The 13,372-nt window shown below is 27.6% G+C and overlaps 1 protein-coding gene across 1 annotated transcript; it reads left to right on the top strand.

The window, feature by feature from the left end:
• Nucleotides 1-3,044: 3,044 nt before the first annotated feature.
• LOC146912893 (uncharacterized) lies at nt 3,045-6,413 on the top strand. The gene is made up of 5 exons (XM_085716219.1): nt 3,045-3,170; nt 4,263-4,438; nt 5,195-5,293; nt 5,386-5,537; nt 5,852-6,413. The coding sequence occupies exons 2-5, from the start codon at nt 4,268-4,270 to the stop codon at nt 6,237-6,239; spliced, it is 810 nt and encodes a 269-aa protein (XP_085572345.1). The 5' UTR covers nt 3,045-3,170; nt 4,263-4,267; the 3' UTR covers nt 6,240-6,413.
• Nucleotides 6,414-13,372: the final 6,959 nt, after the last annotated feature.

Here is a 13,372-nt window from a genome sequence, read left to right as displayed (position 1 = left end):
AATCAATCTTCGTAAGTACAACATTTATGGACATAAGAAACATAATATTGTTAAGCATGATCATTTGAACTCTATGTAGAAGGTCCACAACATCTTGTGTGTTAGGATCATAGATGCTAGAATAATGAATCCTCTAGTTTATTCTAAAAGTGGATCTTTTAAGCATATTCTATTAGTTTGTTTGGTAGTATTGTTATTGTGTGGTTGATGTACTTATCTTACCATGTGCATACATCAACCTATATAAGTATGGTATTGTCACATTAGAAATGAATGAAGAAAAATGAATGAAAAGTTATTTTATTTTATCTTAGTTAGTTTTATTCTTTTTATCATTTAACTTAGAACTCTAGTTTTATCATAGTTTGTTAGTGATAGCTTTTGGCTCCTATCATTGTGCTGTGAAAGCAAAATTGTCAAGCGCAAATTGTATTAAAACATGTTGAATGTCATAACATGTTTTTTCATGTTCTCAGCCATACATGTTTTTTTTTTGTCAAGTAGTTTTGCGGTTAAAAATTTACCTTTTAAAAATAAATAAGTGGAGAATCTAAGGGTCAAACCGCGACCCTTACATATATAATGGAATGTTTCTACCAATTAAGATAAAGCTCGTGGAAATAGCCCTACAAGTTGAAATTATCTTCTTTATTGTTTCTTGATAAAAAAAATTACCAAAGATATTTTAGTAAGACCATAAAATAATTTTAATTAAGAAACTCTCACAAAAACTAATCCAACCTAGCTCAAAAGAAAAGAAAAGAAAACAAAGAACAATATAAGTAGCAAATGGAATACTATTTCTTTCCCTAATTCCTTTTTTTGAGATAGGACATTTTTTTTTTTATAAAAACATAAAAATAAAGAAAAGTTGTTTTTCCGTTAAATTTATGAACATTATTCATATTTTTTTTTCAAAATTATCCTTCAATTATTAAGATAATGTTTATTTTGTTCCACTTCTAAATGAGTTAGAATTGATTTTAAAAATGAATAATTAACTCTGGCATGTTTGATTGTTTTGTTAGAGAGTGTTCAAAATCGATTGTTGTTAACATTTCTATTAAAATTAAGGATTAAACTACTAAATTAGTCTATGTTTTTGTAGTCACTTTCAAATTTGTCCTTGGATCTATTGATATTTTAAACTAGTCTTTGTATTTGTCAAAAGTTTCTCAATTAGGTCATGTTTTTAAGTTTTTGTCACATGATGAATGATCCTTAATAAAGTTAGAGATTAATTTAAGAGTGATTAACAAAGACATAGATCAATTTAATGGTTTTTTTCTCTTAACGTACTTTGCACCAAAATAAAATGGGTTAATATGTGTTTACCCCCTGTAATTTGGGCGAGTTTCGGTTTTCCCCCCTGTAAAAAATTTTGTTTGAATTGCACCCTTGTAAATTTTTTTTTCCGGGAAACACCCCTCCCCCCTCCAACTCAGCAGATTCGCTGATGTGGCGCTGACTTGGTTTTTTTTTTCATTTTTTAATTTATTTTAAATGGCCAGGTGTAAAAAAAATGCCACGTCATATTTTTGTTTTAAAAATATTTAAAAACAAAAAAATCCAAAAAATAATAAAAAAATTTAAGTTTTTTTCCAAAAATTTAAAAAATCGAAAAATAATTTTAGAAAAATCCAAAAAAACATAAAAATATTCAGTTTTTTTTCCAAAAAATTTAAAAAATCGAAAAATAATTTTGAAAAAATAAAAAAATCCAAAAAATCATAAAAATATTCAGTTTTTTTTACAAAATTTTAAAAATCCAAAAAATTCAGAAAAAATATTAAGATTTTTTCCGAAATATAAAAAAGCAGAAAAATAGTCATATTTTTTTTCCAAAAAATTTAAAAATCGAAAAAAATTAGATTTTTTTTCAAAAATTTTAAAAATTAGAATTTTTTTTGAAAATCATTTCATTCCACGAATTTTTTTTGCCTAATGATTCTAACAAAAATCCGTTTTGGGGCTATAATAAGAATTTTTATTCTCAAATAATATCAGAGGGTTTTGTCATCGTCGTGGAAAGATTTTATAAGATTTATGATTTATGAATTCTACCTCCTTTAATGAAGAGCTTAATTATAGGAAAAATGGAATTTCCACGACTTTTATAAAAACCTCTAAATTTGTATTCAGATTTTTAAAAATTAATTTTTTTCCAGAATATTTTTTAAAAAATCTGACCTTTTTTTCTAATTTTGAAAATTTACTTTTTTTGTATTTTGAAAATTAAATTCCAGAATTTTTAAAAATCTTTTTAATTTTAAAAAAATCTGATTATATTTTCTGATTTTTTTCTAATTTTTTAAATTTCCAAAAAAATCTTAATAGTTTTTTTATAATTTTTAAATTATTGAAAAAAAATCTAATTTTTTTTCGATTTTTTATTTTTTTTGAAAAAAAAATATGACGTGGAAAATTTTTTAAAATTATTTTTCGATTTTTAAATTTTTTGGAAAAAAAACTGAATTTTTTTATTATTTTTTGTATTTTTTTATTTTTGAAAATTATTTTTCGATTTTTTACATTTTTGGAAAAAAAAACTGAATATTTTTATGTTTTTTTTTATTTTTCTAAAATTATTTTTCGATTTTTTAAATTTTTGGAAAAAAAACTTAAATTTTTTTATTATTTTTTGGATTTTTTTGTTTTTTAAAATTTATTTTTAAAACAAAAATATGACGTGACATTTTTTTTTACACCTGGCCATTTAAAAAAAAATAAAAAATGAAAAAAAAAAAAGCCAAGTCAGCGCCACGTCAGCGAATCTGCTGAGTTGGAGGGGGGAGGGGTGTTTTCCGAAAATTTTTTTTTTTATAAGGGTGCAATTCAAACAAAATTTTTTACAGGGGAGAAAACCGAAACTCGCCCAAATTACAGGGGGTAAACACATATTAACCCAAATAAAATTAAGAGGGACTTAGGAATTTTTTTTTTTGAGGAACGTGACTTAGGAAAAATGAAAATGTAATTCAAAAAATAAAATAAAAAATCGAAAAAACAATACAATAAAAAAGAGAGAAAGAAACATTCCAAATACCGTTTTTGCCTCTACAGCAGTTGTTGTTGTTGTTGTTCTTCTCTCCGTTCTCAGATCTCACTTCTTTCCTTTCGCCGGAAACAACCCTTCCTCTTCTTGTTTCCATTGCCACCACTCTCTTCAGGTTCGTTCTTTCTCTTTGCACATTCCAATTTCTCTCGATCGACCCATCATTCATTTTGACATTTTTTTCTATCTCTAAATATAAAGTTTGCATCTTTAATCTAATTTACTTAATGGGTCGTTTTCAAATTTTATCTATATTGCTTCAGATTTGTATGCAACTGTGAATTTCATTGTTTTTTATGTAAAAAATGGGTTTTTAAATCTGTGATTGTTCTGGTTTTATTTGTTTTGTTTAAATTATTGATAATTGAAAAAAAAATGGTGAAATGGGTGTTCATGTTGTCTATGATGTTCTTCTTTGCAATCTTATGAATGGTTTTGTTATTTTTATTGATTTATTCAAAATGTTGGTTTCTATGATTAATGGAATGCAAATTTGAGTCTGATTAGTGCATGTTTGGATTCACTTTTTGGGAAAAGTGATTAATTGATTTTGGTATGTTTGAGAGTTTCTGATTAGAATTTGTTTTGCCTCTAGAACTGATTCTAACTGGAAGGTAGGATTTGTAGTTTTTGCCTCAAATGTTATTTGTACACTCAAATTTAGTATATGTTTCGTTCCACTTTTGAATCAACCAAAATTGATTCTAGAGATTTATACTTGATTTTAACAGTTTGGTTGCTCTCACGAGTCGAATTGATTTTGTCTCCATAATTGATTCTAACTCGAAGCTAGAAGTTTCACCTTTTGATTCTAGAATTGAATTTTATACTCAAATTTATTGCTCAACTCACTTTTATATCAATGTAATAAGACATAAATCATCTTACCTTCAACTCATCTTAGCTAGAATCAATTCACTCAAATTTAATTTTTGTCACTGCAGAACCAAAAGTTATTTTTACACTCAAATTTATTTTTCAACTCACTTTCACATCCAAACATAAATCATTTTACCTCAAACTCACTTTTAATTATTGATTTTCATTTTCAAAATCAATTTAATCACATTGATTTTTTGCCACATCTGTTTTCATTTGAAGAAGGTTTCTATGTTTTTTACATATTGTTATGTTGATGTGGATGCTGGTTTTGATGAACATTGAACTTGTTTCTGATTACTTCTTTTGTAGTTTTTTTGTGTGGCAGTAAGAATGTATAATAATGTTGGATCACAACCTGGGGTTGTGCAGCCTCCGACAAACACACAGCCTAATCCTTTTGGGAGTGCATTTCAAGTTGCTGGTTCAGGACTTATTCGAGGTGGCTTAGGTGCATATGGCGGCAAAATATTAGGATCCAGCTCGGAGTATGTCCAGAGCAATGTAAGAACAAAATGGCTTTTTTCCCCGTCTAATTATTTATTTAATTTGCCTAGGGGTTCATAAGATTAGATCTTTATATGTTCCCTTAAATTGATATTTGAGTAAAAATACTCAAATCGGTTCTCCAAAGATATTGGGGTGTAGGGAATTTTTTTTCTTCATAGTGTAAAATATGCTTTAGTTTAGTGACCAAATTGATGTGCATAGGTACATAGAGAAATCAAATTAATAACATCCATTTAAAAGAACAGGGTCTAATTTGATGTTCAAAATTATATTCAATGAAACCCGATGAACCTAGTGGAAGCATGCTAGGTCCGCAAATGGAGAGAATGCGTATGTGTCTAAGAATATTCCTTAAAGGGAGGTCTTTGGTTTGATTCTTTGTGAAAATTATATTTCTTATGATGTCATACCTTTGTTGCTTTGTGGGTCTTGAACAAGATTGCTTCCATTAGGACTTAGGAGGTAACATGTGGTGGATTTCATCTGAATATATCATATTCCATGATTTACTTTTGAAATCTAATTCATGTATACTCTAAGTAATGATAATGATTACATATTGATAAATGTAGGCTTGACTGAGCGAAAAGCAAACGTATCTGAAACATGACATATAATAGCTTAATGTACCCTTATTTTCTATCTTCTCTCATGTCATGCCCTGATTTTCTATCTTCTCTCATGTCATGTATAAATAAGGTATAAATTCAAGGTTTTCATTCTAAATGTGTCTTGTATATTGAATTACAGATAAGTCGGTATTTTTCTGATCCTCAATACTACTTTCAAGTGAATGACCATTACGTTAAAAACAAGTTGAAGGTGGTTTTGTTTCCATTTCTGCACAGGGTAAGTAACTCTTTCTATTTCTCTCATATTTTTCATTTTATTATCTTGTTTCATCTTCATGCTTCTCTTATCTTGTTTGTTTTGTGATTCAGGGTCATTGGACTAGAATCACTGAGCCAGTTGGTGGTAGACTCTCCTATAAACCGCCGATATATGACATTAATGCCCCAGACCTTTACATTCCATTAATGGCATTTGGTACCTACGTCGTTCTGGCTGGCCTCTCATTGGGTCTTCATGGGAAGTACGTATTCCTCTTCATCTACCTCAATTCGATAATTTAGTCCTGAGCTGAGCAGACACATTTTCTATTTAGTTTTCTCAAATTTATATGGTTCTAACACACAACTCATTTAGAGTCTGTTTGGATCGACTTATTTGAGAAACTTTATGGAAGCAACTTATGACATGTCTATAGGCTCTTAATTCTTATCAGCTTATTCATAAACACTTTTATGATAAGCGCTTAATTAAACTATTGAAACAGGGTTCCATTTCCCATTCGTTTCTGTAGTTTATTTTGCTTTGGTTTCTTACCGATCCTGTATCAATGTCCAGGTTTAGTCCAGAAGCATTGAACTTGTTATTCATCAAGGGATTACTTGGCTGGTTCATGCAAGCTGCACTGCTTAAAGTGACATTACTTTCACTGGGAAGCGGTGAAGCTCCTTTACTAGACATCATAGCATATGCTGGATATACTTTCACCGGCATTTGTTTGGCTGTCCTTGGAAGGATTGTATCTGGATACTCCTACTACTTTTTAATGCCATGGACCTGTTTATGCATGGGAGTATTCTTGGTAAAAACTATGAAACGAGTCCTTTTCGCGGAGGTCAGAAGTTACGACTCAAGCAAACATCACTATCTCTTGCTTTTCATCGCTCTGGTTCAGTTCCCATTGTTCATTTGGCTTGGAAACATTACTATCAATTGGCTTTTGTAGAGTAGCTTTTTACACTGTAATGAAGTAGTTCACACTTCACAGTAAAATTCTTGATTGTTGATGTTGGTCAGGTGTAACATGGAATTTTTTGTTTCCCCATTTTTTGTTTTGTTTGTATGGTTGGGGAATAAACCTCATTAGAAATGCACAAGCACGTGCCTTTTTTAGTTTTAATTGATTGAATAGGGTAATACTACAATGAGTGGTTAAGCTCTCCATAATTTTTTTAATGTTGATGATGCATTCTCAAAGGAGAAATCAAACTCATAATCTCTAATTAAGTTGGAAGAAAATCAAATACGTTAAAATTGAAAAGGAAAAAAATGCAATAATTTTACGTGTGCATTAGTGACAATGTGTGTGTATATCTATATCAAATAATGATATTTGTACAACTATTTTGCAACAATGTTTAGAACAACCTTCTTAACCTTCTTATTGGTTAAAAACAATAGACAAACAAATACAAATACAGTGAGAGTATGAAAGAGAGTTGTTTAGAAATTATTCGAAAATAGTTGTACAAATATCATTTCTCACATCTTTTGTGATTGATTGTTTTAAGGTTAAATAAATTTTTGGTCCCTACAACATAATCAATTTCATTTTTAGTCTTGAAAAAAAGTTATATGTTTTGGTCTTGATAAAAAATTTCTAACAGGTAATTTCAATCTTGTCAAATTAAAATTGTTTTAATTATGTTTAAACTTTTAAATTTTTTAACCATTTTTTATAGACTTGTTTAGAAATCAATATAAGTTTGCCAATATTAGTCATGATTCACTTGACCTGAACTTAGCTCAATATTTGTCTAAGTTTTATGACTGAATCAAGACATGTTTATCCATTTTGTAATCCAAGTTAAAAAATTCAACAAAAGTTGCAACTTTGCCTAAAATAACAAAGGAACTAAAAAATATATAAATTTTTACGCATGTGTTTGGTTGTGCGGTAAAAAAAATTGATTTTGGTTAACTTTTTGAAGATTTAATTTATGTATAACGGGATAAATCACAGTTACTAGACATGTTTGATTTGAGCATGCCCTCGTCGAGTTACTAGATATTGACCTCATCGACAATGGAATGTAGCATGACAATGTTTCACTCATCAATTAAAATAGTATTAAACTTTTTTGATTGCATTTAATTTTAAAATAAGTTTTCTTTTTTGAAGAAGAGTTTAAAATAAATAATACTCTCCAATATAAATATACACAAAAAGCTAAATGGATTAAAACGTATATTTTTTACTTAAATTTATGAAGCATGTAATAAACATTATATATTATATACGCATTGTAATTGAAAAACAATACATTTTATTCACAATGTTTTTCAACACATCACTCACTAATATTTATAAACTACACATTCAATCAATAAAATTTAATTATCTAACTGCCTGTCATCCAACTAATATTTATAAATTAGTTCTCGTGAGCCCACCACCTCAGTTTGAGTATGTCGTATAAAACGACACCTGTCTTTTGCGTCCCCACGTCCAATCCCATTTACAATGTTATTTTCAGATATATCCCATTTACAATGTTATTTTCAGATATAAAGAATGAATGCATGGTAGATCAAAGTTTAGGATCGCCAACAACACTATCAACAGCACGGTGTGCCTTAATCAAAGAAATCACGGTCGTTACATTGATAATATAATCACATAAGTCATATCTACAGCCTCTCAGATCTTCAAGCATGCACTGACAAGTAGAGAAATGACATATAGAAAAACAACGGCTTCAGAAGTTGTATCAGATAATACAATATTACATCACGAGATGATTGTAGAATATATATATATATATATATATATATATATATATATATATATATATATATATATATATATATTGTGTGTGTCTGTGTGTGTGGATTGTGAACTGTGGTTAAACCAAACTTAGAGGTGAGATTGAGTGGATTTGATAAGATCGAATGAAGAAATAGAAAACTTTACAGAAGAGTAGATGGTTCTAGGGTTTGATAAATGGATAATGACAAGGGGTGCGGCTGTGTGGGGAACGGGTTAGGGTTATACTTTCTTATAGAACAAGTATTGGGCCTAGTTAACTTAGGATCCATTACCTTATCATTTTATGTTTTTTAGTTTTAGTCACCTCAAAATTACTCATCTTATAAAAAGTGGTCAATAAGAAGTTATGATCTGATCAAATTTTAAAAATTAAAATAATCGATCGAGAGTTACGTTTTGATCAGAAACATAATTAAGGTGTCTCTAGAACAATTTTATAGAGAAAAAATAAAATTTAATCTCTTATAAAATTTCTCACAACCCAATTTACTTCACAGAAGTAATGACTAAATTAGTATTTGTCATTAATTTGATGGTAGCGTGTATTAGTGACTGATTTCTATGAGGTGATGAATTGTTTTAGAATAATAACATTAATTTTTTTTAACAAAAATGACGAGCTATTAATTTAGTCCCTCAAGTCATTGATACATAGGTATATTTATCGAATATGACTTGATCTATAATATTTTCAAAACTTAAAAAAAAAATAGCTAAAAAATACACGTTTTTTGGACTTTGGTCAGCTTTTCAACACGTTTTTTTTACCACATTTATGGTTGTTATAACCTATACTACCAATTTCCACCTATAAATACCTCTCTATACTTCCCTATTTTCTCACACCATATCACTTTCTCTCCCTCCTCACTCTCTCCCCTCTAGTCACTTTTTACCCCTTTTGAGGTATAAAGTTGTCAGTTTTGAGGTAAATGGTGAGTAGCCGACTTGGGGGAAGTGATCAACCTTTGGGATAAAATTAAATTTGCTTCTTTTTACCCCAAAAACTTTTTACTGTGGGTAAAAAGAATCTTCTTGGGTATAAAAAGAACCCGATTTAGATTTAGCCTAAGAGTTGATGATGTATTTTCCCCAAGAAGGCTGTTCACTATTTACCCCAAGGCTGATCACTTTTTACCCCAAGAGGGTAAAAAGAAAATAAATAGATTTAGTGAATTCGAATAAATGTATCAATTATTGTATGAAATTCTATTAATAAAATGTTATATGTATTAATTTTGTTCATTTCATTTTATTTATTTTTACTTTTATTTTTTGATTTTGTATTTAATGAATAAATTCGAATAAATATTAATTTAGTTCATTTCTTTTTATTTATTTTATATTTGCATTTATTTAATGAATAAATATTTATTTTATGTAAATAAATAAATTAGAATATCATAAATAAATAAATTAGAATGAAGTGAACAAATAAATTAGAATAAAGTAAATTATTTAAGTTGAATAAAGTAAATAAATTAATTAGAATAAAGTAGATAAATAAATTTGAATAAAAGTGAACAAATTAATCTATATAATATAAATTTACGACCAGTTTCATGGCCCTTTATGGAAATGATTTTCTATTCTTTTGGTGTTGACATGTGTCACTCTTCCTTTAATATGTTAGTGTTTTTCTCAATCGCCACGTGGCACCTTGAGCCAAACCAAGCAATTTGGTGAGTTTGGCAATTAATGAGATGACATTGTTTTGTTTTATTTTGAGATTTTATTTTAGGTAATGATAATAATAATTATAATGATAATCATAGTAATAATATTAATGATTTTGTTTCTAATTTCAAATGTATGACTTTTAAAAAAAAAAAGTAGGACCAAAATTTATGTTTAATTTCGTAGTAATTTTTTTAGGAAGAATATGATGATAATAATGATAATAGTTTTGTTAGAAAAAAAGTAATAACAATAATAATAAAAATATGTATCATGGTATGCTTTTGTGATACCAGTATATGTTATGCTTTTGTAATAATTAAGTTTCCAAATTACAACAAAAAAAACGTCTTTCTTTCATTGTTAGTTATATTAGGAATATAATTTTACAATAAAACATATTATTTTTTCTTTTTTGAGGAAACATTAAAACATATTATTGTTAGTTATATTAGGAATCTTTATTATAAACATTTGCCTTAATTTTTTTTGAAGAGTACATGTGACATCTTTACATTCTTCAACTTATTTAATGCTTTCTTATCATCCAATCAAATTGAATTATGACTCATTCATTTTTTTATTAGCCAATCAAGATGAACCATGACTAATTTAGTTTTCATCAACCAATCAAAATTGATCATGCCTTGATTTTTTTTCCCTATATATAGACAATTTGTTTTTCATTATTTTCATGTGTCTCTTCCCCCATAATTTTTATTTTGTAATAACAAGTATTTTATGTGTTTTAAAAGCATAGAAGTTTAACCATTCGGTTGTCCTCTCAAAAAAAAAAAAACCATTTGGTTGTAGATTATAGGGTTGATTTTCTTTTTTATTTGTATCTAATTGTTAATTGTTGATGCTACTTTCTCAGGGTCCCATTGGAGAGCATGTGTCTACATTCTACGACTTCAAGACGTTCAACATCAACAATATAATTTTTAGTCAAGACAATGTTTTGTATTTGATATAGAATCAAGATGTTAGAGTTTAGATATCTTAGGTTGATTGAATATTTTTAATGAATTGATATGTCGAAAAACTAATCTCAATAAATTGATTTAGTCTTTATCTATATTTATTTTATGAACTTTTGTCTTACACAAATGATATATTACACATGAACTCTTATTTGATGAATCATAATTGATGATTTTAAACACATCTCCAGACATGTCCAGATATGTTAAACATCATCCTAAAGGTTGCATACAATTTGTTCACATCATCTAATTTGGACAAACCTTTTCTTATAAGAAGACATCTAAACTTCATCATGTTTTACTATGACGGATTTTCACTTAACATAGTTTCTTCAATAGAATGTATCAAAAGCTTCAATCAACCATTGATCAATAATCATGGTTTATTTTTTATTTTTTTGACAATATAGGACATGATCCTTTAAGTGTCATTTCATCTCATTTATTTGACGATCAATATATGACTTTTTTTCTCCTTTAATTTGTCAATTAGATAGTTACTATTAAATAATTTTTTTCAGGGACTATTAAAAATATTGTTAATTTTGCTATCTACACTGTATTATAAATAACCTCCATTTGCAAGCAATTCCACTCACAATTTCAATAAAAAATTGTATTCTTTTCAATCTTTTGTCTTAATGTCGTGTCTTTTTTCTTTTTGTTTTCTTTTTTTCTTTCTAAGTTTCACGTATTTGGTATTATTAACAAGCCAAAATGAATTATATTAACACGAAAGTTTCATATATTTGTATACTTAATAATATTATATAGTTCACAAATGTTTTTTTCCTTTTATTAAGGATAATAATGATAAAACAATTTAATAGTAATTAATATGTCATTTAATTAAAATTATAATGATTTCATAAAGGTTAAAATGTCTCATTTAATTATTAAAAATGAAAATACCTCATTTGATGGATGAGAAGGAAAAAGAAAACAAATTAAATAATAGCGTTAATTATAACCCTTAATTAAAGGAAACAACTAAATCAAAAAAAGATGGAAACAAACAAATATTGAAGTATATTATATCAAATAAATGAAAGATATTTAAAATTCAAAAAGTTAAATTTTTCTATCCGTATAAAAAAACTGAATTATTTGAATCTTTTAACTTTTTTTATTAATGTTTTACCTTCATTTCTTTTGAGGTACTATTTAATTTACTAACAAAAAAAATTGCCATTAATTTTGAAATATTATATTTTTATAATTTATAATAATTATATTTTATGTGTCATTTTAATTGGGTTGATGCTATAAATATTAAATTGTGTCGTTTAATAGGCCAAACATTTTTTTTAAAGAGGTCAACCAAAAAATTAAAATGTTCTTTAAATAATATCCTTAATTGTAGCCATTAATTAAACGAAATAAAAAATTTAAATTATATTGCAAAGAAAGAATGATGTGCTATCGAAATTCAAATAATTGAGTCATGAGACATGTCCTGACCTTGATGTGTTCTCCCGAGTCTAACTCACCTAAATATTTTATAATAAAAAAACAAAATTTTGTTTAAATTGTAAATTATAGATTCCGATAGTAGTCGTTGAAAAGCCTCAATCTTTTTATGAAAAATTAAAGTCTGTTCGGCGTATTCGAAATGAACTTTTTTTAAAGAAATAACAATAACAAACACAATATAAAAGGAGAATTGAATGATATCCAAAATTAAATTTTAGCTATAATTCAGTGATTTTTCAAATTCAATTTTACGAATTTTCGACAATGTTTATCTTGTTTTTTTTTTAAATTATGTCATGTCTTTTAATAACAAATGCACGTAAATGTGTTTTAATACAAAAAAAACTATTTAATACATTTACGGCTAATTTTAAAAAAGAAAAATGTACACGAGATATCACTAATGATCATTGCACCATAATGATTATTAGGGTACAACATTTATGGTGAGAGAGTGTTCATTTTGTCCAATGTAGGAAAGACCTTAGACCATCCACACGGAGCCTATTTTAGGTGCTTAAGTGGGTCATATATATACACATCATCAATTTTACAATTTTTAAATATTAAAACTGAATAAGCACTCAATCTCGCCAACCGAGCACCTCACAAAAAAATGACCAAATTAGTCCCACCAATAACTCTAAATCGTTAAATTTCAACAATTTTTTATACAATTTATTTAGGTAGGGCCTCAAAAAAGTGAAGAGAGAGAGAGAGAGAGAGGGTGCTTCCATAGCCACCCTTCTCTACAAGCATCATATTTATTTGCTCCATAATTTGGTGCTTAATATGGTGCTAAATCGATGAAATACCCACCATTGTGGATAGTCCTAGAGATAAAAGAGCACTCAAAAATATATTTATCTATCTCCTAGGATACTAACAGAGCTCGAAACTCTGAATCTCGAAATTTAAAGTTTTTCCTTCTACTGCTAGGTTAAACCCTTAAGTTGGAAAATTGCCGTGAACTTGAAAATGAATTTTTATTTCAAATTAATCATGAAAAATGAAATATCCCTTATACTTAAACCATCTCTAATCTTGATTTTTTTTTACTGAAAGAATGTGTTGGTTTAATCATTCATGCTAATTGGGATTGCTCGGTCAAACATATTGTCCGAAAGTTGTTGGTAATTTTATGGTTTTTTTAAGGAGTTAAAAAAATGACAC

Source organism: Medicago sativa, chromosome 6 (genome assembly GCF_051527215.1).
Source record: "Medicago sativa cultivar Bolivia chromosome 6, Bolivia_mono, whole genome shotgun sequence".
Taxonomy (NCBI): domain Eukaryota; kingdom Viridiplantae; phylum Streptophyta; class Magnoliopsida; order Fabales; family Fabaceae; genus Medicago; species Medicago sativa.
Note: the sequence above shows the minus strand (reverse complement) of the source record. Positions and strands in the feature narration are given on the sequence as shown.

Excerpts from the sequence above, each read along its gene's own strand:
- LOC146912893 (XM_085716219.1), top strand. The coding sequence starts at position 4,268 with ATGTATAATAATGTTGGATCACAACCTGGGGTTGTGCAGCCTCCGACA. Across the intron at positions 5,294-5,385 it reads TGTTTCCATTTCTGCACAGG|GGTCATTGGACTAGAATCAC; the intron begins GTAAGTAACTCT and ends TTTGTGATTCAG. Across the intron at positions 5,538-5,851 it reads TCATTGGGTCTTCATGGGAA|GTTTAGTCCAGAAGCATTGA; the intron begins GTACGTATTCCT and ends ATCAATGTCCAG.